Source organism: Typopeltis vanoorti, chromosome 2, assembly GCF_054136105.1.
Source record: "Typopeltis vanoorti isolate ZY-2024b chromosome 2, IOZ_Tvanoo_1.0, whole genome shotgun sequence".
Classification (NCBI taxonomy): Eukaryota; Metazoa; Arthropoda; class Arachnida; order Uropygi; family Thelyphonidae; genus Typopeltis; species Typopeltis vanoorti.
Genome location: NC_143550.1, coordinates 67,132,472 through 67,159,313, shown reverse-complemented (window position 1 = coordinate 67,159,313; position 26,842 = coordinate 67,132,472). Strand labels below are relative to the sequence as shown.

General features: G+C 36.0%; 1 protein-coding gene across 4 annotated transcripts in view; it reads right to left on the bottom strand.

The window, feature by feature from the left end:
* Positions 1–26,842, bottom strand: part of LOC150109126 (carnitine O-palmitoyltransferase 1, liver isoform-like) — a 307,532-nt gene that overhangs the window by 148,336 nt on the left and 132,354 nt on the right. For all 4 annotated transcript variants that reach the window (XM_090405758.1, XM_090405762.1, XM_090405750.1 and 1 more), the window contains exons 5-6: positions 15,940–16,044; positions 5,594–5,731 (exon numbers count right to left, since the gene is read on the bottom strand). In XM_090405758.1, coding sequence (XP_090261884.1) covers positions 5,594–5,731; positions 15,940–16,044 — 243 coding nt within the window. The remainder of the gene's footprint in view (positions 1–5,593; positions 5,732–15,939; positions 16,045–26,842) is intronic.

Here is a 26,842-nt window from a genome sequence, read left to right as displayed (position 1 = left end):
AATGAACGAGGATGGGCTGGCAATTTGGGATTTAGCTGACCAAATTGCATTCTTATTGGTTAAACCAAAATAAAAAAGGATGGTACAACATGACAGAATTTCATGCCGGCTGGGGCGTCGCCCGGTTAAACAAGGCCCCCGTTGTTTTTGCCAGGGAACCAGGGCGAACAGCGAAAAGTCAGCTACTGGAACAAATCTGAAAACAAACCCCAACTCAACATCACCAGAGTTAAAGATCGGTACTATCAACGTAAGAAGCCTGAATGGCAAAGAAATGGAGCTAGCTGAGGAATTAGATAAGTACCAGATCGACATAATAGGGGTGACTGAAACAAAAAAGACAAAAACTGGTGAGATCTTTCTGAGCAATAAATACAAAATGTTATATTCAGGCAATGACATTCAAGGAAAAGAAGGAGTAGCCATAGTATTCAACACAAAATACGAGGCTAATCTTCTTGAATGGCAGTCAGTCTCAAGTAGAGTAATGTGAGCAAATATGAGAATGGTGAACTGGACAATGAGACTTATTTGTGCCTATGGTCCCACAGAAGGTTCTACTAAGGTAGAAGTGGAGGAGTTTTTTGAGGCTTTAGAAAAAGCAACAGACACAATGAAAAATGAAAAGTTGGCCCTTGTTGGGGATCTAAATAGCAGAGTAGGAAATGATTGTGAGACATACGAAAATATTTTGGGAAAATTTGGAGAAAAGAGCAAAGCTAATAATAATGGCAAATATCTGTTGGATTTCTGCTCAGGACATGGACTGGTTATTACTAACACCATGTTCCAACATAAAAATGTGCACAAATTCACATGGAGAGAAGAGACTAGGAATAAGAAAAATCTCATTGACTATGTTATTGTTCATAGTGATGTTTTCTCCCTGGTGCAGGACACCAGAGTGTACAGAGGATTTGAAATTGGAAGTGATCACTATTTAGTCTTGAGCAGGATAAAATTGAATTTAATATTGAAAAGAATAACATGTAAGAAAGTTTTAAAGAGAATAAAAGTTGAGCAGCTCTCAGATGTGAACTGTAGACTAAAATACACAAAGATTATTGAAGAAAAAATGAAAGAGTTTGAGAACAGGAATCAAACCTTGGAGATTCAGTGGCAAACTCTAAAGAAAACATTGATTGATTCTGCCAGAGAGGCATGTGGTGAGGTTGTCTGTAAGGATACAAAAATCAGAACTCCCTGGTGGACACAGGAAGTTAAACAGGCAGTGAAGGAAAAGAAGAAAGCATATAAAAAGTTCCTGTCAAATAAGTCAGCTTGTGCTCTTAGAGAATATAGAGACAAATGCAAGAATGCTAAACACTGTGTAAAACTAGCTAAACAAAAGTCATGGGAGGACTTTGGCAAGAATATAGAAAATAAATATGAAGAAGTGGCAAAATATTCTGGAGGTTGTTGAAGAAGCTTAGGAATGGAGGAAACAGTGCTGTAAAAGGAATTAGAGATTATAAAGGTGATATGAAAACGGGAGAAAAAGATATCCTTGAAGTATGGAGTAATTACTTCGAGAAATTGCCAAATTAAACAAGCAGTGATGACAGCACAGTGGTAAAAAACACTGACCAGGCATGCAGTCAGGAATACATATCCATACTTGAAGTAGAAAAGCCATCAAAGGCTTGAAATGTGGAAAGGCAGCAGGAGTAGATGATATTCGACCAGAAATGCTGAAGTATGGTGGTATAAGAGTCTTACAGTGGCTGCACTGCATATATAAATATCAAGAAGGTGGCAAAATATTCTGGAGGTTGTTGAAGAAGCTTAAGAATGGAGGAAAGAGTGCGGTAAAAGGAATTAGAGATGATAAAGGTGACGTGAAAACGGGAGAAAAAGATATCCTTGAAGTATGGAGTAATTACTTTGAAAAACTGCTAAATGAAACAAGCAGTGATGACAGCACAGTGGTAAAAAACATTGACCAGGCATGCAGTCAGGAATATATATCCATACTTGAAGTAGAAAAAGCCATCAAAGGCTTGAAATGTGGAAAGGCAGCAGGAGTAGATGATATTCGACCAGAAATGCTGAAGTATGGTGGTATAAGAGTCTTACAGTGGCTGCACTGCATAGTTCAGAAAGCCTGGACAGAGGGACGAATTCCCGATGATTGGAGTAGAGCTCTAACAGTACCCATATATAAAAAGGGAAATAAAACTGCATGTGAGAATTACAGAGGTATTTCTCTACTGAGTGTTCCTGGCAAGATCTATGCCAGTATACTTGAGAAACGGTTAGGAAGAATTGTGGAAGAAAAGCTTGGTGAAGAACAAGCTGGATTCAGGCCAAATAGAGGCTGTCAGGATCAGATCTTCACTTTACGACAAATAGTCGAGAAAGCATGGGAATATAACAAAGATCTGTATTTAAGTTTTGTCGATTTGGAAAAGGCATATGACAAGGTGCCAAGAGAGAAGCTATTCAACATGCTGCAGTTATATGGTGTCAATGGGGCATTATATCAAGCAATACTTAGTCTTTATTTGAGTTGTAAGTCAACAGTTAGAATTGAAGGAAGTACAGGAAGATGGTATAATGTTAAATCTGGTGTGAGACAAGGATGTACATTATCTCCTCTGTTCTTCATTATCTATATGGATCACATTATGAAGGAAAGTGGTATTAAACATGATATCAAAATTGGAGATGTTAATGTCAGCTCTTTGCTTTATGCAGACGATGTTATACTTCTAAATAAATCTGCTACAAGTCTGCAAGATTCTCTGACTAAATTGAATAACAGTTGTAATAGATATGGTATGAAGGTCAGCAATAAAAAGACAAAGACAATGAAAATAGGCAGAATCATTGAAAATGTCAACTGTGTTGTGAATGGAGAAGCTGTGGAACAAGTAAAACATTTCAGATATTTAGGCACGATTTTTACTGAAGATGGTAAATTAAATATAGAAATAGACAACAGAATCAGCAAAGCTGGCATGGTGGGAAGTCATATGAATAAATTCATATGGAATAAGAGAGAAATTAGTCGGAACACTAAATTAGCTGTATACAAGACAGTGTTCAAACCAATTTTAACTTATGGATCTGAGAGCTGGGTCAGAAGTAAAACACTTGACCAAAGACTAGAGACCACAGATATGAGAGTCCTGAGAAAGATTATATGTGTGAACAGATGGCATCAATGGCAATATCATATTAAAAACGAGGATATTAGGAAAGAACTTGACATTGTCAGCATCCAGGAATGTGTTAGCAGAGCTAATCTCAGGTGGTATGGTCACTTAAACAGAATGGGTGAGGAAAGATTAGCAAAACAAGTGTTCTCTGCCAGGTTGGCAGCAAAACGACCCAGAGGAAGACCAAGATATAGGTGGATTGATACGGTACAAAGTGCTTTAGACGATTGAAATATAAGATCTGATAATGTTGGAGTCTTGACAAGTAACAGACTGATTTGGAGGAAAATTGTAGATAGGAAATTAATAATGATGTAATTTTTTTTTCATGTAGTACTATCATATCCTGTACACCCCTTGAGGTACATGGCAGGAATTTGATGATGATGATGATGATGATGAACATAAGATTTAGGCAGACATATTTGAAATGGATAAAAAAACTGGAAGAGAAACTTGGGAAGAAGTAGCAGCAACAGCTTAGACTCAAGCCAAATAGGGGGGGGGGGTTTCAAAATCAGATTTCCACTTTATGATAAATAGTTGAGAAATCATGGGAATATAACAAAGATTTGTATTTAAGATTTGTAGATCTGGAAAATATGTCCAATATGCTACAATTATATGATGTAAATGGTACATTACATTGAGTAACACAACAAGAGCAGTTCTAACTGCTCATGTACTAAGTTGTAAGTCAGAACTTAAAACTGAAGGAGATACAGAAGATGGTATGATGTGAAATCAGGTGTAGGATAAGAGGACACACTATCTCAACAAGACTATGGGAGTACAAATTATTTAGAGAAAATCAACATGTGACTGGATTTTTTTTATGAAAAACAAACATTTGATAACCTGTCTAAATTAAAATCAGCCTTAATACCAGTGCCGCAGTCTTAATTAGATCTTCCAGCAGCTATTCCATCATAAGATAGTACAGTACTGAAGGATGACAAACTTTCTACTTCTTCCAGTGTGGACATTAAACATTATCAGATGAAAGTATTCATGAATTTGCTAACAAACTTTATCTGATCAAACAAAAAAGAATTAAATGATGCTGTTAGAGATTTGAAGATTTGAATTTTATCACAACAATGTGAAAGTTGAGTCTTGCCTTCAGCAATGGAAATAAAACTTTTGTTTTTGAATAGAGAAATAAATTCTAGCTTCATATTTATTTAATTATTATCCTAGCATCTTTGTAGAGCCCTAAGACTCATCACTGGAGGACCACACTAATCATTATTCCCAATGTCCATCATACCTCTAAGCCCATTTGCTGACAACACCCACTTACAATTCCCCAGTAGTCTATTCAAAAATCTGGTCCTAGCACCTTTCTTAACCACACTCTTACTCAACTTCCAGAAACAACCCCTTCTCTCCTTTTCCTGTATGTACTGACAAATTCCTTCTGTAATCATCCTATAAATACCCTTGGTAACATACATTTCACAAGCCTCCGTAGCTCAGTCAGTATAGACGAAGCCCTTTGGTCGGAAAGACCTGGGTTCGATTCCCAACAGTGATGTGAGGAACCTTTATCTGGTCTCTTTCAACTAAGGGTGAGTTAGCCAGTCTCATATGAAGGTAGGGTTTTTTTTTCACCTGGAAACTCAGGTTTTTCATCTCCCAGAACAGGCAAACCAGTTCATCATGTGTTCATCTACAGACATAGGACACACTGGGAGGCAATAGGGCTAACCACATTATCCTTGATAGGGTAGAGGTTAAATGTAGAAAAATCCTTGATACCGCAAGGTAAAAGAGGAAGGAAGGAATAAGAAGAACATACATTTTATGCATATATTCTATCTTGCTGTGTATTAATCAAATTTTGCAAGCATGCAAGCCTTCAATCTGTCTTCATAAGAAGTTTCACCCAATTACCATTTGTCACCTACCCTGAATCTTCTTCACTACTCTCTCATTATCATGAAAACTAGGCAACCACCAAGTCTTTAACATTAATCATGAGTGTTTTTCAACACCAAAGTCAGCCTTTTTGATGTTAATGCACACTAATTTAAAGTATCTCCTGAATTTTAACTTCCTTCTACCATTACTGGCAAATCCCTGGTAGTGAGAATTTGGCAATAAGGAGGTAGGGACCCTACAGGGAGTAATCATAAGTTCTATAGCAGAATATGTATTAGAAAGATTAAAAGAAAATGGTCTTTTTTTTTTTATTCTCACTCTCTCTCAAGGAAAATCATGAAGGTCCAAGCAAAAATTTAGGAGAAATTAACCGGATTGGATCAAGAATATCATGAGTTAAACATTAATGTTTTCATGCCACAAAGCTATATGTTTTAGTTTTAATTCAAATAATAATTAAAATAATAAGCTATAATTTTAATTAAAAGATAACTTGAAATACATAATGAAAAAAATAAACTTGTTATAAAATAATAATAGAAACTTACATAATTTGATGCCCACCATGATTTCAGCCATAAATATCTCTGAAGTTTTTTACCAATGCCAATTTGAAATTCATCTGCTAACATCTCCATCCTTATATACTTCTTGTCATTTAATAATGGTTTTACCGATTTTAAATACTGAAAAGAAATTGTATTAAATTATTAACAAGATGTTAAGATAAAAAAATTAAATGAATTTAAGGATATTATTAAAATACTAGATATACAAGATTAGTGCTTAAGGGTCAAAGCTGTATAAATGATAGGAGACCTTCACATAGCCTTTAAAGGAATGCAGAGAACCGACCAGGACTTCTGACCTAATGTCCAATCCTCAACTTCTCGTGGATGCACCCTGTTGGGAATCTACCTGGATACTGAACAAAAGAGGATGGGCTGGCAACATGGGATTTAGCCGACCAAATTGTATTCTTATTGGCTTAAACCTAAATACAAAATGATGGAACAACAGGACAAAATTTCATGCCGGCTGGGGCATCACCAGGCTAAACAAAGCCCATCGTTGTATTTGCAAGAGAAACAGGGCAAACAGCAAAAAGTCAGCTACAGGAACAAACCTCAAAACACACCCCAACTCAACATCACCAGAGTTGAAGATTGGTACTATCAACATAAGAAGCCTGAATGGCAAAGAAATGGAGCTAGCTGATGAATTAGATAAGTACCAGATCGATATAATAGCGGTGACTGAAACAAAAACGACAAAAACTGGTGAGACCTTTCTGAGCAATAAATACAAAATGTTATATTCAGGCAATGACAATCAAGGAAAAGAAGGAGTAGCCATAGTATTCAACACTAAATACGAGGCTAATCTTCTTGAATGGGAAGCAGTCTCAAGTAGAGTGATATGGGCAAATATCAGAATGGGGAACAGGACAATGAGACTTATTTGTGCCTATGGTCCCACAGAAGGCTCTACTAAGGTAGAAGTGGAAGAATTTTTTGAGGCTCTAGAGAAAGCTACTGACGCAATGAAAAAGGAAAAGTTGGTCCTTGTCGGTGATCTAAATAGCAGAGTAGGAAGTGATTTTGAGACATACAAAAAAATATTTTGGGAAAATTTGGAGAAAAGAGTAAAGCTAATAATAATGGCAAATACCTGTTGGATTTCTGCTCAGGACATGGACTGGTTATTACTAACACCATGTTCCAACATAAAAATGTGCACAAATTCACATGGAGAGAAGAAGCAAGGAATAAGAAAAGAAAAGTCTCATTGACTATGTTATTGTTGATAGTGATGTTTTTCCCCTGGCACAGAACACCAGAGTGTACAGAGGATTTGAAATTGGAAGTGATCACTATTTAGTCTTGAGCAGGATAAAATTGAATTTCATATTGAAAAGAATAACATGTAAGAAAGTTTTAAAATAAAATAATGTGATGGGAATAAAAGTTGAGCAGCTCTCAGATGTGAACTGTAGACTAAAATACACAAAGATTATTGAAGAAAAAAGGAAAGAGTTTGAGAACTGGAACCAAACCTTGGAGATTCAGTGTGAAACCTTGAAGAAAACCCTGATTGATTCAGCCAGAAAGGCATGTGGTGAGGTTATCTGCAAGGATAGAAAAATCAGAACTCCATGGTTGACACAAGAAGTAAAAGAGGGAGTGAAGGAAAAGAAGAAAGCATATCAAAAGTTGGCAAATAAGTCAGCTTGTGCTCTAGAATACAGAGACAAATGTAAGAAAGCTAAACACTGTGTAAAACTAGCTAAACAAAAGTCATGGGAAGACTTTGGCAAGAACACAGAAAATAAATATCAAGAAGGTGGCAAAATATTCTGGTGGTTGTTAAAGAAGCCCAGAAATGGAGGAAGCATGCTGTAAAAGGAATTAGATATGATAAAAGTGACATGAAAACAGGAGAAAAAGATATCCTTGAAGAATGGAGTAATTACTTCAAAAAATTGCTAACTGAAACAAGCAGTGATAGCACAGAGGTAAAAAATACTCAACAGGCAAACACTCAGGAATACATATCCATACTTGAAGTAAAAAAAGCCATCAAAGGCTTGAAACGTGGAAAGGCAGCATGAGTAGATGATATTGGACCAGAAATGCTGAAATATGGTGGTATAAAAGTCTTACTGTGGCTGCACTACAGTTCAGAAAGCACGGGCAAAGGGACGAATTCCCGATGATTGGAGTAGAGCTCTCATAGTACCCATATATAAAAAAGGAAATAAAACTGAATGTGAGAATTACAGAGGTATTTCCCTACTGAGTGTTCCTGGCAAGATTTATGCTAGTATACTTGAGGAACGGTTGAGAAGAATTGTGGAAGAAAAGCTTGGTGAAGAACAAGTTGGATTCAGGCCAAATAGAGGCTGTCAGGATCAGATCTTCACTTTAAGACAAATAGTCAAGAAATCATGGGAATATAACAAAGATCTGTATTTAAGTTTTGTCGATCTGGAAAAGGCATATGACAAGGTGCAAAGAGAGAAGCTATTCAATATGCTACAGTTATATGGTATCAATGGGGCATTATATCAAGCAATACTTAGTCTTTATTCGAGTTGTAAGTCAGCAGTTAGAATTGAAGGAAGTACAGGAAGATGGTTTAATGTTAAATCTGGTGTGAGACAAGGATGTACATTATCCCCTCTGTTATTCATTATTTATATGGATCACATTATGAAGGAAAGTGGTATTAAACATGATATCAAATTTGGAGATGTTAACATCAGCTCTTTGCTTTATGCAGACGATGTTATACTTCCAAATAAATCTGCTACAAGTCTGCAAGATTCCCTGACTAAATTGAATAACTGTTGTAATAGATATGTATGAAGGTCAGCAATAAAAAGACAAAGACAATGAAAATAGGCAGAATCGTTGAAAATGTCAACTGTGTTGTGAATGGAGAACCTGTGGAACAAGTAAAACATTTCAGCTACTTAGGCACGATTTTTAGTGAAGATGGTAAACTAAATATGGAAATAGACAACAGAATCAACAAAGCTGGTATGATAGGAAGTCGATTGAATAAATTCATATGGTATAAGAGAGAAATTAGTCAGAACACTAAATTAGCTGCATACAAGACAGTATTCAAATCAGTTTTAACTTATGGATCTGAGAGCTGGGTCAGAAGTAAAACACTTGACCAAAGACTAGAGACTGCAGATATGAGAGTCCTGAGAAAGATCAGAGATGTGAACAGATAGCATCAATGGCAATATCATATTAAAAACGAGAATATTAGGAAAGAACTTGACATTGTCAGCATCCAGGAATGCGTTAGCAGAACTAATCTAAGATGGTCTGGACACTTAAACAGAATGGGCGAGGAAAGATTAGCAAAACAAGTGTTCTCTGACAGGTTGGCAGGAAAATGACCCAGAGGAAGACCAAGATATAGATGGATTGATAGTACAAAGTGCCTTAGATGATAGAAATATAAGATCTGATAATGTTGGAGTCTTGACAAATAACAGACTGATTTGGAGGAAAATTATAGATAGGAAGTTAGTAATGATGTAAATTTTTCATGTAGTACTATCATATCCTGTACACCCCTTGAGGGTACATGTCAGGAATTTGATGATGATGGAAATACAATTAAGTATAATCAGTGGTGGGAATGCGAGCCACTTGTAGAATGGAAGTGTATTTTTCAGAGGCGTAGTGAGGCTATGGCCAATGTGGCCTTGACCATAGGTGCTAAAATTGAGATTTTTAAAGTTTTTTGTTTAGAACGGCACAATTTTCTTTCCTGACCATAGGTGCCAACGGCGCAATTTTGTTTCTTGGCTATAGGCGCAAAAAATTCCTCACGATGTCTCTGGTATTTTTGCATACTACCGCCCTACAAGTGTGAACTGATTTTCTGCAGTAATTCATTTGTTTTCCAAATATCAAATAAGTCACTAATAAATTATAAATTCTTAAAAGTGCCTATGGAGTTTTATAATTAGTCATCAAAGGCACAGTGATCACAGAATTCTGTCTTTTGCTTGTTTCATATATGTGGCTGTTTAAATAAACAATAGTAATTACACAGCCTCATTTTATTACACACTTTCATTTTTAATTTTTTGCTTGTGAAAAGACCAACCTCAAAAATAATACATAATTTTCTACTAAAATTCTGAATCTTGCCTTGAATAGAACACAATAGCAGTATGAATGAGATCTGAACACCAAGCATGAAGATCAAATGTTATTAACAACAGACTTTTCAAAAACAGTTCATTGTCGTGAGTGCAACATGTACATGTGGCAAAATGTGAAAGATATCTTTGTAGAGAAACTGAACAGGAGACAAGGGAAGGTATGGATTTGTAGAAGGTGCAATATTTTGTTCGACTACAAGTCATCAGCAAATGCAAAACACGCTGAAGGAGTGAAAGCATATATGTGGGTATAAGAGAGTTAAATGAATAAATTTATGTCAGATAAGAGAGGCAATTAGTCAAAAACATTAAACTGGCTTACAAGACAGGGTTCAAAGAATTTTAACTTACAAATTTGAGAACCAAGGTTAGAAACGAAACGATTGATCTAGGGAGACCAAATACGAGAGTTCTGAGAAAGATTAGAAGAGTAATGGATGGCATCAATGATAGCATCAGATTAAAAATGAGGATATTAGGAAAGAAACTAACAACATGTTAGGATTCAAGAATATGCTAGAAGAGCTACTCTCTGGTGGTGTATGGTTACTTAAATGAGAGGAAAGGTTAGCAAAATAAGTGTTTTTTTGCCAAGATGGGGGCATTTAATCCTGAAAGATAACAGATTAATTTGGAGAAAAATTCTCAACAGTAAATTAGTAATGAATTAACTTTTTCATGTCGGACTATCACAACATCCTCTACACCTGTGGAGTACATACTGGAATTTGCTGATGATAAAATTTAGCAAAACAACAGGCTGGATAGTTTTCAATTAACAACTTAAAGTCATTTTAGCACATATTTCTAAGCAGTTTCAACTCTGAATAGATTTTTGAATATAAATAACTGAGAGGAAAGCCAAAAATAACGAAAATAAAATATGTCTCCTTGGAGGGGGGGGGGAGAACAAGATTATTATTATAATCTGAGATCTACAGGGAGATAGGAACTCATCGAGAGAAGCTATAAATCACCCAAACCAGCTTTCATATATTCCCTTAAATTCATTCACACTAGATGCACTCACTATCCCTAATGACAAACTATTCCACTTACTCACTGCTCTCTGGGAAAAAAACTTAGCTCTCAGCCCTTTCTTGACTGTGAACAAACTTAACTTCCATGGATGCCCCATGTTCTCTCCCCACCTTCAATATAACGAAAAATTTCATCAGATGATATCCTATAACACCCATTCAAAAGTTTATAAACCTGTATCATATCATCCTGCTTTCTCTTGTGAACCAGTCTGCAATCCACATACAATCTGTCCTCATAATCTAAATCCCATAATCCAGATATAATCTTTGTAACTCTTCTTTGCACCATTCCACAGCTTCTTTATCCCCTTGGAACCTGGGAGACCAAATCTGCGCACAGTAATCCAAGTGTGGTCTTATCAAAGCCTTATAAAGAGGCAAAATTACTTCTTTATCCTTACATGTCAAGGTTTGCTTCAACATCCTCTGAGTTGTATTTGCAACTTTTGCTATGTAACTTTTATTTCAAATTTTTATCCACTAATACACCAAGATCCCTTGCATTCTCAGTTTCTTGTAGCATAATCCTGCTATCATAATATGTCACTAGAACTTTATTCATGCCAAACTGACATCCATTTTCGTTTGCCCAAATTTCCAGCCTATTCAAATCATTTTGTAAGTGCTGAATATCAGTAGCATCCCTGATTGCCCTGCCTATCTTTGCATCATCAGCAAACAATTGCATATCTGATGTTAGACCCTACCTGATGTTATTAATGTACAAATTGAACAATAATGACCCAAGGACTGAACCCTGAGGTACACCACTGGTCACCTTAAATCTGGCAGATTCACACCCACTGTATACTACTTTTGATATCGGTCTGTCAACCATCCCTTGATCCAAGTTAAGAGTTTATATTCCAATCCCTCATTTTTCAGTTTATGCAACAGACTTTTGTGTGGTATCCTATCAAATGTCATAGAAAAATCCAACATTATCATAGTGTATTCATTCTCTTTATCCAACTCAGCCATAGCAATGTTATAAAATATGAGCAAATTTGCTAAAATTTGACCTTCCTTTAGTTAACCCATGCTGTTTCTCATAGAGTATAACATGTTTGTGTACCCATTTCTTTATGTGATTCTTATCAACTTCTCTAAAACCTTCACTATCACACCAGAGAGATACTGATAGGTCAGCAGTTAGACACATCAGTTTTTGCACCATCCTTGTACAATGGAATCAAACATTCCTTCGATTTCTGTGGTATCATTCCTAAGCTGAAACTCAAGTTATACAAATATGTGGAAGGCCTAGCCAATTCAGTTGAATGTTCCTTTAGCAAACAGGCTGATATTCCATCTGTCCCTATAGACAAATTCTTATTCAGGTTGTGCAACATCTCTTCAACCTCCTTTTCATGAATCTCTAACTCTTCATCTAACGTAGCAGTAGCACTGTTTACCATGTTACATACATCTGATTGATATATCTTAGCAAAGTGAGTACTTATTAACTGAACAATCTCATTAGCTTCCAACACTCGAGTAGCATCTGCATTCAATAAAGTTATTCTTTCATATTCATGCTTTCCTTGTACAATGGAATCATACATTCCTTCCATTTCTGGGAATTACTTCCATTGCTTGTGGCATAACGATAAAATTCTTTTGGATTGCCTTTAGCTTGCATGGCCAATTTCTTTTCATACTCCAATTTAGTTTTCTGCACAATACTCATTACTTTTCTGGCCTGAGCTTTATATATTTCATAACTCTCTCACTCTTATTCTCACGATATTCTTTCCACATCATCTTCCTCTTGTGGATCTTCTGCTTAATAAGGTTGCACATTCATTTCATTCTCAACCTTCTTATTCTTTGAACACACTAGGAATATTCCGAATATATTCAGATACCGCCTCATTTAAGCACTTTTTCAAAGATTCCCATGCAATGCTGACATTTTTCCCATTCAGTAACTGATATCAATGGACCAAAGATAGTATTCTCTTAAGTTGATCATAATTTCCAGCTTTGTAGTTCAGCATTTAACCTGTTTTAATCGGAGCATCAATACAATTAGATACTTCCCAAGAATGGCTGTGCAATGATACTGTTGGATTTTGCAAAGAGACATTTGACGGGATACCCCATGGAACTCAAGTAAGCAAACTGCAACAAATGAGGATGGATATGAAACTGGTAATATGGATAAAAGGGTGACTCATGGAAAGATGCCAAAAAGTAGTATATGGAGGAGTAGAATCCAGGAAAAGTCAAGTGACTAGTGGTGTGCCACAGGGCTCTGTGCTTGGACCACTGCTGTTTAATTTGTATATAAATGATCATCATCATTAATGTTCTGTCTCTTGACAGGTCCAATGGTATAACTCAGCAGATTCTCTTCCCCTAATTTCCTCTGTCTCTTGCTTCCTCCTTCATTTCCTGATATCTTCTTGTTCCCATTGATACAGGAAATAATTTCAAAGAAGATATTCAGTTGTTTGCCAATGAAGCAAAGTTGGGTAATGTAACGGTTAATCAAGGTGATGTAAGAGCTTGCAAGATGATTTGAATAGGCTGACAGTATGGGCAATTATAATGGATATTAATTTATTATGGAAGAGTGTAAAGTTATGCATTTGGGATACAAAGATTACAAACTGAGGGAACTGTACTCCAGGAAATTGATGAAGACCGAGATTTGGGGGTAGAAGTAGAGAGAGAGAGAGCTGAAGTTTAGAGGGCACAGAATTACTTGGTTATTGAAGAACACACCAACCAGAGATAAGGGAGTTACTGTTCTTCTTTATAAGATCTTTATATGACTACATCTAGATTACTATGCTCAGGTCTGGTCACCTGGGTATCTTGGGGATGAGAAGTGGTGGAGAGGATCCAGAGGTGGATGACCAAGATGGTGATAGTTAATGGAATACTCCCTATGAGGATAGATAGAATGAGGGTTTGGGGACTGCAAAAGTTAGTTGTATGGGCAAGAAATGGGGATATAATAGAAACATTTAGGTTGCTTAGAAGATTTTACAGGATTGATGCAGAAAAACATTTCAACTCTCGGCTAGAGAGAGCAGAACAAGAGGTCATCCAACTTACCCAACTAAGAGTGTGGTTAACAAGAGTGTGCAGACTAGATTTTTCACTTAGAGAGTGGTGAATGAATGAACGGGTTGCCTGAGTCAGTTGTGAGTCATTCATCTGTTAATGGTTTCAATGAGAGGTATGATAGATATTGTTGATAGTTTGGTCTCCTACAATAAGTCTTAGGCCTCCATGAAGATGTTCATGCAATAATAATAACAATAATAATTTCTAATCCCTCTAAGATCCATAAGCTCAAATTGATTTGACATTGATTTGACTTTACCATAACAGTTTTACTAATTCTGTTGTCTATTTTATTTGCCATCGTCACTAAAAATTGTGCCTAAATGAGAAATGTTTTACTTGATCTATAGGTTCTCCATTCAAAAGGCAACTGATATTTTTAACTCTTCTTGCCGATTCCATTGTCTACTCATTGCTGATTTTCATACCAAACTTATTACTGCAATTATTGAACTCAGAGAATCCTGAAGAACTATAGTGTATTTATTTAGGAAAATACCATCAACATAAAACAAAACAGCTGAGATTAACATCTCCAAGTTTGTTATCAGGTTTATCACCATTTTCCTTCATAACACGATCCACAGAGATGATGAATAACAGTGGACATGCCAGCCTGGTTGGCCGAGTGGTTAGCATACCTGCTCTCCAACCAACAGGTTATAGGTTCAAATCTTGTTGGGCATGAATGTTTGTGATCATCTTTAGGTGGGAGATGAAAATCACTGACTGGTACAAGACCACCACCACCCCACTTATTGGACGCCTAAAGTGGCTTGAAAAAGTTCCATATTTGGTCTCAAGAGCAGGATTTCCAGACTATAAAAATAAATAAAAAATTACAAAAAAATATATAAAATTGATAAAAATGGAAAGAAAAAAAATCCTCAGTTGAGCCATGGTACAATTTTTTTAAACTGATAGTACAATGTACTATCAGTTAAAAAAAAAAAAAAAATGTGCACCCCTTGTCTCACACCTCATTTAACATCAAACCATTGTACCTCTTTCAATTCTAACTGCTAACTTACAAATCACATGTAGATTATGTATTGCTGGATATACGGTCCCATTTACACTATATAACTGTGTTTTGAACCATATTTTCTTCTTCTTTTCTTTTTTCCCCTTGTTATATGCCTTTTTCAGATCCACAAAACTTAAATACAGATCCTTGTTATATTCCCTGGAATGTTCAACTATTTGTCGTAAAGCAAAAATATGGTACTCATAACCTCTATTTGGCCTGAACCTAGTGCTTGTTCTTCTCGAAGTTTCTCTTCCACAACTTTTCTTAGACTTTTCTCAAGTATGCTTGCAAATCTTACCATAACATTAAGTTAAGATAGAGAATTCTCACATTGTTTTATTTCTCTTTTTATCGATGGGTTCTATGGGAGCTCTACTCCATTCATCTGGAATTTGACCTTCCAACCAGCCTTCTGAACTATGCAGTTTTACAGTGCCTTACTTCAGGCACTGTAAAACTTTTATACCTTCATGTTTCTGGGGAAGATATCATTTACATTCTTACCAAAATAATATGCTTTTTTCTTTTCCTTGACTGCCTCTAACTGTCTGAGTCCAGTGTGGAGTTCTGATTTTAACACCTTTACAAAACAACTTTATCACTGCTTCTCTGGCTGAATTATGTTCTTGAGGGTGTGCTATTGAATGTTACTGATGGTTTTTCTCTTGAATAAAGATTATTTATTAGATGCAAACTAACCACTTTATCAAGCTATTCCTGTGGTCCCTATAAGTTTGATATCATCAGAGCAAAACCGTACACAATATATTATCAACCGTGAGCTGCCAAAATTTTTATATCAAATTAATAAAACATTCTGTATTGTTTTTCAATTAAAAGTAATAATATTTCCAAGTATAATTTGTTACCTATAATTTTAGTAACCAATTATAAAACAATTCAAAATTTAACTACTGGATTCTATTATATAACTGAATTTTTAATTGAATTTGAACCATTGTATGCAACAATGCAAAATAACACAGTATTATATTATATTGTTCTGAACAAAATGTAATATAATTTGAAATTATCGATGAACCTGCATACCCTAGCTAGAGTATCTTCAAGTGAAGGGAGAGTAAGACGTGGCAAGGAACCCTGAAAACTGTATAACAATGGCTGTTTCTTTCCTAAAAGCAGCTTCACAGAAGCCTAAAAATAAATAAACATATATATAAAATGAAATATAATTTTAAAAAATCAATAATAATAAAAAAGTATAGAATTAAAGTAAATCATTAGCAATCAAATGGTCAACCAGAAGCTGCTTCTTTCCTAAAAGCCGTTTCACAGTTCATTCTCACTATAGCAAACAGTTATAATAAACAAGAAAAAGGTCCCAATCAAAACAAATTAGAGGTAGAATATTATTCTAAAAAAAACACACTATAACATTACTACAGTAAAGTGTGTGTGTGTATGCACGCGCGTGCACGAAATTTAAATTCACTAGATCATTTTTGCCCACTTAAGACTGGAGATGAGATCAGTGTGTAAGGCATTAGTTATGGAAGATCTTGAGGCTTGAATCATTTAAGCACTATAAAGAATGAAGAAAAAATATATAATCAGCAAAACTATGAAATTAGAGAGAGGTTAATAATGTAAAGAAGGAAAAGCATGGATAAGAGTATAGAGCTTTATGGTACTTCAGCATTAATAAAGAAATCAGATGACAGTAACCCATCTACCGTGATATGCAATGAATGACAAGAGAGGAAGCTGACAATCTGATCACCAAAGCAAGAGGATGGCCATAAGATGATAGCTTGATGCTAGGCATGATTGAATGTCTTTAAAAATATCAAGAATCACTGAGTTCCTCCAAAATTACCAATTAACAATACTTTGATTAAAATTTAGCTTTATAAGCTTGAAAATTCATTAGCATTTTCCCTTCATTACGTTATTTCTTATTAAAGATTTTTAAATGTAAACATGAGCATTTTTATTCTAATTCAGCATACCATAGATCAAGATGCTATTTGTCATTTAATCTTAATCATTGTAATGCTTTCAAGCATTCTGTAATTATCAGTAAGATTAGTAGATCATTCCCAGCGGTATCCAAGTGGTATCTGTAAGTTTTGCATTCATTGTTCAGGCTATGACTTCTAAATGCTGAGGGCAGAAACATGGGAGGATCACAGTTATGGAAAATGTAATATTTTTATGATTCCCTTAGAGTTCAAGGAGTGTATGACAAGTGGTGAGGGTGGACAATTTTAATGTGAATCAACTTGTCAAATGACATTCAACGAGTCATTAGTGTGTGTATGTATTTCTTGATATTTTATGAAACCTAAAAAATTAGGTTTCGTAAAACTCAGCCAACGAGCCAGTCTAGTTAGCTTAGTGGTTAGCACATCTGCTCTCCACAACAGGTTATGGGTTTGAATCCCACCATGAGCATGGATGTTTTACAAATGTCTATGTAGGAGATGAATTTCATCACCAGTGTGAGACAACTACCACCAGACACAACCAGACTTACTGATGATCTAACAATTAAGAAAATGGATCATTTGCAAAAGCAAGACAGAATATTATTATTATGGAACTTACTTACTGGTTTAAATATTTCACTGGAAAGGCTTTTCACTATGCCATTACAGCCAAAATTAGCTAAGCAGTGGGGGAAAAAGAAATTTAAGGAAGAAACATAGGAAAGCAAGCAATGACCAAATGCACAAGTAGTAAAAAATGTAACGTAATAATAAAAGAAAATAACTCAATATGAAAGGAGACTGACAAAGACCAAAGGAACTCTGATATGTTACAAGTAATACCCAGAGGCAAATACTACATGGATTAGAAGCAAACTACATGCAGTGTTGAACAGACTAGATGTTAATAAAAGGTATGTAGATTTGCTTATTGCAAGTTAGGCAGTAAGGCAAGCCAAGCAGCAGAGGATTCTAGTTCACCCTCATTAAAGAAATTTAATGAAGATGATTTATCTCTTAAATCTTTGAGGAAAAAGCAATCAGTTCCTTCTCATTAAAGCCAAGATTATGGTAAAGGTATATTGATGATGTTTTCTTAATTTGGAGCCATGGACCAGACAGAGTTTCTGAACTCTCAACAATCACACCGAAGAATACAATTTACCTCAGAATTGAAAGTTAATTTCTGGATGTCAAACTCATGTGGTGAGGTGGGGGTGCAGGCAGTCATGATGGAACATTTATACTTTTACTGTCCTGATCTCATCTTATGTGATTTCCAAGCATTTCTAAAACATAAATGTTGGTTAAGCTTTGTAAGACAAATTTGGATTAGGCAGTGAAGTTGAACCCACTGTCACTATCCTATACAAGATAGTTTCAAAATAGCCTACTGCACAATTTATTATTATTATTTGTCACCTCCAGGGAGTCCAAAGACTAATTGAGGGAGGACATCTAATCTACAGTTCTGTCTCCACCACTCACAACTACACCAACACTATCTATCGCCAACCACCACCACTGATATTTCCACGGACAATCACAAACATCCATGCCCATGGCAGGATTCAAACCCGCAGCCTTTTGGCTGGGGAGCAGATACGCTAACCACTCGGCAACCAGAGATGCAAAAAGTATATAGCAGATAGATGCTACTTTGAACACTGAAACATGGGTCATGCTTTCCAAATTTCCAAGTCAATGGAAGACTTGGGAAGAATACAGAAGATAAATATCACAAAGGTGATAAAATGTTCTGGAGGCTGTTGAAAAAAGCTTAAAAATGGAAGAAAGTGCTGTAAAAGAAATCAAAGATGATACAAAAACTGAAAGAGAACATTGAGGATGCCTCAAAAATTTTGAAAAATTACTAAATAAAATAAACAATAACAAAATAGTGGTAGAAAATATATAGCAGGAATGTAGCTATGAGTAGTGGAAGTAAAAAAAAAAAAAGCTACAAGAAATCCAAAATGTGGAAAGTAACTGGAATAGATATTCAACTATAAATGTTCAAATATGGTGGGTTAAAAATTTTAGAGCAGCTACACTGCAAATTCAGATAGTCTAGTCAGAAGGTCAAATGACCCCTGAAAACATCTAGGAACACAAAAAAACCTAAATTGCATTCTCAATGAAAACCTACAGAATATGTAAAACATCACAGTTTTTTAGAAGCAATTTTTAGTGAATATGGCAAATTGATTATGAAAACAGATAACAGTATTAGAATAATCAAAGCTTCTATGGCAAGGAGTCAGCTAAATAAATTTCTTTGGAATGAGAGAGAAATTAGCCACAACACTAAACCAGCAGCATGCAAGAGGGTATTTAAACGGATTTTAACTTATGGATCTGATAGTTGGGATCACAGGTATGAGAGTCCTGAGAACACACTGCCACATTTTAAAAATGAATGCATCAGAAGGGAATGTCGTATCATCAGCATATAAATGAATGAACAGAACTTATCTATGATGGTATGGTCACTTAAAATGAAGGAGAGAAAAGAATAACAAAACAGACATTTGACTACCGGATTGCAGGAAAAAAAGACTCAGAAGAAAACAAAGATCCAGGTTGATTAATACAGTTAGTGGTCCTTAGTAGCCACCAAAATACAAGACCAGATAATATTCGAGAACTGAGTAATAAGAGATTATATTTGGAAGAAAACTTGATAGGAAGCTGGTAACAACAAGCTTAAATCTGTAGTGCTATTATTATTGCATATTATAACAAATATAGCCTCCATAGATCAGTCAGCTCCTTGGTTAGAAAGGCCTGAGTTTGAATCCTACCTAGAATGCAAAGGACCTTTATGAGGGCTTTTTGAGGGGAGGTGAGTTAGCCAGTCCCATACAGAAGTGATGTTTTCGCTCCCAGAAACTTTGGTTTTACATCCTGCAAAATAGGCAAATGGCAAGAAGAAAACACAGGCAATTTACAGATATAGCTAAAGATCTGCTGCGATAGATATGCTCCTCACTGCATGAGACCACTCATGATGTCTGTTGATTCTGTGGAGATCTGTTATAATCTCATCCCGTCTTCCTTTCATATTAGGCTCAATGGCCTGTCATGGTCAAGTAATCAGGTCTCTAAGCTACCAAGTTATTTGGTCATGACGGGACATTGAGCCTAACATAAAAGGAAGATAGGATGAGATTATAACAAAATATTCATGGAATCAGCAGACATCATAGATCTCACTCAATGAGGAAATCAATCACATTGAACCTTACACTCATTCACACTTAATCGTTTTCAACAGGTTACAACAATGCATTCCACTCACCCACCCACACCATTCTCTCTATGTAAAAATCTATTCCTCACTCTTTCTTCCCTCCCTTTCTTTACACAACTTCCAGGGATTAATGGGAGGGAGGAGTAAGGATAGAATTTTTTTTTATGTATGGGGTGGGTAAATCCCTTCACTAACTTAAACATTTCTATTCCCCCTCCCTCTTTTCTGCCTATCCACTAAGCTCTACAATTTACATTCCATCAACCTCTCCCTATAACTAACATCCCTGAGTCCCAATATTGCTTTATTTACTCATCTTTAAACAATAACGATCTCCATATCACAATGAAAACTAGGTGACCAAACCTGAGAATAAGAGTCTATGTACAGTCTGACCAATGCTTTATGAGGGTTGTTTGAAAGATTTGGTAAAAAAATAAGTTAACCACATTTTTTTGGAAAAAATCACCTTTATTTCTCAACATATTCTCCATCGAGGTCTACACATGTGGTCCAGCAAGTTTCCAATTTTTCCATCCCATCTAAAAAGTAGGATTTGTCAAATTGTGCAAAATAGTCACTGACAGCCTCGATGTGTGAGATGGTGCATTGTCTTGATGAAAGAGCATTTTTTTGTGCACCAATCTTGGCTTTTTTTTTCTTCAGTTCTTCTTCTAAATGGTCCAACAATGATGGATAATAGACTCCTGTTATTGTCTTACCCTTTTCCAAATAGTCTAGCATGATAATTCCTTGGGCATCCCAAAAAACAATGGCCATCACCTTCCCAGCTCACAAAATGGTCTTCGCTTTTTTCAGTGCTCTTTCACTGTTTTGACTGCTGCTTGAACTTAGGTGTATAGTGGTGGATCCAAGTTTCGTCTGCAATCATGAATCGATGCAAAAATCCTGAGAATTGCTATTAAACATCACCAGTCAACAATCGCAGCACCGATTGTGCATACAGCTTTTTCATGCAGGATATTATACACCCGTTCAGTTGAGATGCCTACAATCTCAGCAATCTCACACACTTTCACTAGGCAGTCTTCCATAACGATACCATGGATTTCAATCGTTTCCTTCATAGTGACCTCAGTCGGGCATCCAGAGTGCGCTTCATCTTCAATGGACTTATGACCACATTTAAGCTCATTTATCCAAAAATAAATAGGCTTTAATGCTGGTGCAGAGTCTCCATGAATTGCATCTAACTCAGCTTTGATCTGCACGGCCATTCGCTTCGTCAAATAAAAGTGTTTTATCATTGCATAAAACTCGTTTTTCTCCATTTTTATGAAAAATGCAAACACGGTCATTTTAAATGTTTACCAAACGAGAACTACATGTCACACATGGCTAAAATTTTGCCAGCTATCATGAAAAAGATGATACATGCTGACACTGGTATGAATGAATAAATTGTGTTGCCATCTATTGGAAATTTACCAATCTTTTCAAACAACCCTCGTATACAGTGGCACAACTGCCTCCTTATTCCTACTTGTCAGTATGCTGCTTATCATAGCAGCAATGCACTGTCACAAAGATGTTTCAAGGACTTCACTCATTTGCAAAGACATTACAACAGCAGCAATACAATGTTGCTTCACAAGGCAAATTCCAACAATCACATTCAGATTTTGAATCTCATCCACCTCCTGAAGCACAGTTCCACCAATGTATAGTCGGCTCTTGTTACAGTAAACACCATTAACAAATTCATTCACCATAAATTAGAAAAAGAAAAAAAAAAGTCCCAAAAAAGCGCAAATGGGTACAACCATTCTAAATAAAATTCACTTCAGCAAACCACAAAATACTGTTGTGGTTCACTATATAGTAAAATCCAACTTTAGTACACCATCTTACACCTTTGCATTCCAAAGTGAAACACCTTGCACTTATTAAATTTAAACTACAACTCAATTCATTTGTCCACACTAAAAGTCTAAATCTTCCTCATAGGAGTTAACACCAGCAGCATTCCTTATAACTCCCCTAAACTTTGCATCAACAAACAACTGAAGATCTGCTGTCAATATACAAATACAACATCATTAACAAAGAGGTTAAACAGTTGGAGCATGAGAATAAAACCTTAAAGCAGACTACTAAATATGTTTCTAAGTATGTACTACAGAATAATGATGATAAAGTTATATAACACAGCCTCTGTAACTCAGTCAGGATTGACAACACCCTATGCTTGGAAAAACTGGATGCAAGAAACCTTCATTAAGGACTTTTCAGTTAAAGATGAATTAACCAATCTCATGTGAAAGTAGCATAGTCTTTCTTTCTGGAAAGAGCATTTTCATCCTACAAAACAGCAAGAGAACATTTCACAACATGCAAAAAAATAACTTTTTTTAAAATGTGAACAAAAACATATAAATAAATAAATAATAATTCCAAACAACCCAATTTAACAATAATCTTCTTCCACTTGTGCCTTATCCTATCTATTTGGGGTTGACCTTTTACAGGATACGACTTTACATGCGTGATCCCAATCAACTTGTCGCAGAGCCTGACATTGGGGGAGGTATTTTTTTAGATCTGTAGAAGTGCATGTCCACAGGGTTGGTTTGCCTGTTTTGAGGGATGAAAAACCCAAGTTTCCATGAGAAAAAAAAACCTTTACCTCCATATGAGACCAGCTAACTCACCTTCAGTCGAAAGAGACCAGATAAAGGTTCCTCACATCATGGATGGGAATCGAACCCAGGTCTTTCCGACCAAAGGGCTTCGTCTATACTGAATGAGCTAAACCAATTTAACAATAATATATAAAAAAAAAATTGGTTTCAGATTAAACAGAACCTTTCAGTGGAGGAAAAGATGAGAAAAAAAACATCTTCAAAGTCATGCATATTCATTCTGAAAGGGAATGGTAGAGGAGTTAGCAGCATCCTGTCTCCTCTACAGAATTGTGTACAGTAATTAGGAACCAGTGCTAAACATTGCTTTAGTAAAAATATGAAACATTGAAAGAACTTGGAGCTGTTCAGTTTTAGAGCACATTTCTAATAAACAACCATTTAATACATTTGGAAACTTTAAGTCAATTGACACAACTCCATTAGTATAGTCATGATACCAACTGCAAATAAGGGGTTAACTTTTAGTAATATACTGTCCAACCACAGATCCGAGACCCTCAGCTGGCAATGTGCCAAGAAGAATCAATTCATGTTGAAGGGGAAAAAGGCAATGTATGAATTCGTTACCAACACGTAATTACTTACCACTTTAAAAACTTCAATGTTCATAAAAGAAAAGTTAATTTTCCATCATCATCATCAAATTCCTGCCATGTACCCTCAAGGGGAGTACACGATATGATAGTACTACATGAAAAAAATTACATAATTACTAACTTCCTATCTACAATTTTCCTCCAAATCAGTCTGTTACTTGTCAAGACTCCAACATTATCAGATCTTATATTTCTATTGTCTAAGGCACTTTGTTCCGTATCAATCCACCTATATCTTGGTCTTTCTCTGGGTCCTTTTGCTGCCAACCTAGCAGACAACACTTGTTTTGCTAATCTTTCTTTGCCCATTCTGTTTAAGTGACCATACCACCTGAGATTAGCTCTGCTAACGAATTCCTGGATGCAGACAATGTCAAGTTCTTTCCTAATATCCTCGTTTTTAATATGATATTGCCATTGATGCCATCTGTTCACGCCTATCTTTCCCAGGACTCTCATATCTGCAGTCTCTAGTATTTCTGACCCAGCTCTCAGATCCATAAGTTAAAACTGTTTTGAATACTGTCTTGTATACAGCTAATTTAGTGTTCTGACTAATTTCTCTCTTATACCATATGAATTTATTCAATCGACTTCCTACCATACCAACTTTGTTGATTCTGTTGTCTATTTCCATATTTAGTTTACCATCTTCACTAAAAATCGTGCCTAAGTAGCTGAAATGTTTTACTTGTTCCACAGGCTCTCCATTCACAACACAGTTGATATTTTCAACGATTCTGCCTATTTTCATTGTCTTTGTGTTTTTATTGCTGACCTTCATACCATATCTATTACAACAGTTATTCAATTTAGTCAGGGAATCTTGCAGACTTGTAGCGGATTTATTTGGAAGTATAACATCGTCTGCATAAAGCAAAGAGCTGATGTTAACATCTCAAATTTGATATCATGTTTAATACCACTTTCCTTCATAATGTGATCCATATAGATAATGAATAACAGAGGGGATAATGTACATCCTTGTCTCACACCAGATTTAATATTAAACCATCTTCCTGTACTTTCTTCAATTCTAACTGCTGACTTACAACTCAAATAAAGACTAAGTATTGCTTGATATAATGCCCCATTGACACCATATAACTGTAGCGTATTGAATAGCTTCTCTCTTGGGACCTTGTCATATGCCTTTTCCAAATCGATAAAACTTAAATACAGATCTTTGTTATATTCCCATGCTTTCCCAACCATTTGTCGTAAAGTGAAGATCTGATCATGACAGCCTCTATTTGGCCTGAATCCAACTTGTTCTTCACCAAGCTTTTCTTCCACAATTCTTCTCAACTGTTTCTCAAGTATACTTGCATAGATCTTGCCAGGAACACTCAGTAGGGAAATACCTCTGTAATTCTCACATTCAGTTTTATTTCCCTTTTTATATATGGGTACTATTAGAGCTCTACTCCAATCATCAGCAATTCGTCCCTCTGTCCAGGCTTTCTGAACCATGCAGTGTAGCCACTGTAAGACTCTTATACCACCATACTTCAGCATTTCTGGTCGAATATCATCTACTCCTGCTGCCTTTCCACATTTCAAGCCTTTGATGGCTTTTCTACTTCAAGTATGGATATGTATTCCTGACTGCATGCCTGGTCAGTGTTTTTTACCACTGTGCTGTCATCACTGCTTGTTTCATTTGGCAATTTCTCGAAGTAATTAGTCCATACTTCAAGGATATCTTTTTCTCCCGTTTTCATATCACCTTTATAATCTCTAATTCCTTTTACAGCACTGTTTCCTCCATTCCTAAGCTTCTTCAACAACCTCCAGAATATTTTGCCACTTCTTCATATTTATTTTCTATATTCTTGCCAAAGTCCTCCCATGACTTTTGTTTAGCTAGTTTTACACAGTGTTTAGCATTCTTGCATTTGTCTCTATATTCTCTAAGAGCACAAGCTGACTTATTTGACAGGAACTTTTGGTATGCTTTCTTCTTTTCCTTCACTGCCTCTTTAACCTCCTGTGTCCACCAGGGAGTTCTGATTTTTTTATCCTTACAAACAACCTCACCACATGCCTCTCTGGCAGAATCAATCAATGTTTTCTTCAGAGTTTGCCAATGAATCTCCAAGGTTTGATTCCTGTTCTCAAACTCTTTCATTTTTCCTTCAATAATCTTTGTGTATTTTAGTCTACAGCTCACATCCGAGAGCTGCTCAACTTTTATTCGCTTTAAAACTTTCTTACATGTTATTCTTTTCAATATGAAATTCAATTTTATCCTGCTCAAGACTAAATAGTGATCACTTCCAATTTCAAATCCTCTGTACACTCTGGTGTCCTGCACCAGGGAGAAAACATCACTATCAACAATAACATAGTCAATGAGACTTTTCTTATTTCTAGCCTCTTCTCTCCATGTGAATTTGTGCACATTTTTATGTTGGAACATGGTGTTAGTAATAACCATCCATGTCCTGAGCAGAAATCCAACAGATATTTGCCATTATTATTAGCTTTGCTCTTTTCTCCAAATTTTCCCAAAATATTTTTGTATGTCTCACAATCATTTCCTACTCTACTATTTAGATCCCCAACAAGGACCAACTTTTCCTTTTTCATTGTGTCAGTTGCTTTTTCTAAAGCCTCAAAAAATTCCTCCACTTCTACCTTAGTAGAACCTTCTGTGGGACCATAGGCACAAATAAGTCTCATTGTCCAGTTCCCCATTCTCATATTTGCCCACATTACTCTACTTGAGACTGACTGCCATTGAAGAAGATTAGCCTCATATTTTGTGTTGAATACTATGGCTATTCCTTCTTTTCCTTGATTGTCATTGCCTGAATATAGCATTTTGTATTTATTGCTCAGAAAGATCTCACCATTTTTGTCTTTTTTGTTTCAGTCACCCCTATTATGTTGATATGGTACTTATCTAATTCCTCAGCTAGCTCCATTTCTTTGCTATTCAGGCTTCTTATGTTGATAGTACCGATCTTTAACTCTGGTGATGTTGAGTTCTGTTTTCAGATTTGTTCCAGTAGCTGACTCTTCGCTGTTCGCCCTGGTTCCCTGGCGAAAACAAGGGGGGCCTTGTTTAACCGGGTGACGCCCCAGCCAGCATGAAATTTTGTCATGTTGTACCATCATTTTCTGTATTGGTTTAAGCCAATAAGAATACAATTTGGTCAGCTAAATCCCAAATTGCCAGCCCATCCTCGTTCGTTCAGTATCCAAGTAGATACCCAACAGGGTGCACCACGAGAAGGTGAGGATTGGACATTCGGTCAGAAGCCCTGGTCGGTTCTCTGCATTCCTTTAAAGGCTATATGGAGGTCTCCTCTCAGTTATACAGCTTTGATCCGACGTGCAATAATAAACAACTCTTCCCACAAGATGGATTGATTACCCCATTATCAGAATGGATTCTCCTTCTTCTGACATGCGCAGAAATGTCGAAGGGTCTCGCATCTGTGGACGTACAGTAGTAATTGGGAGTCTCATTATTACCATAAT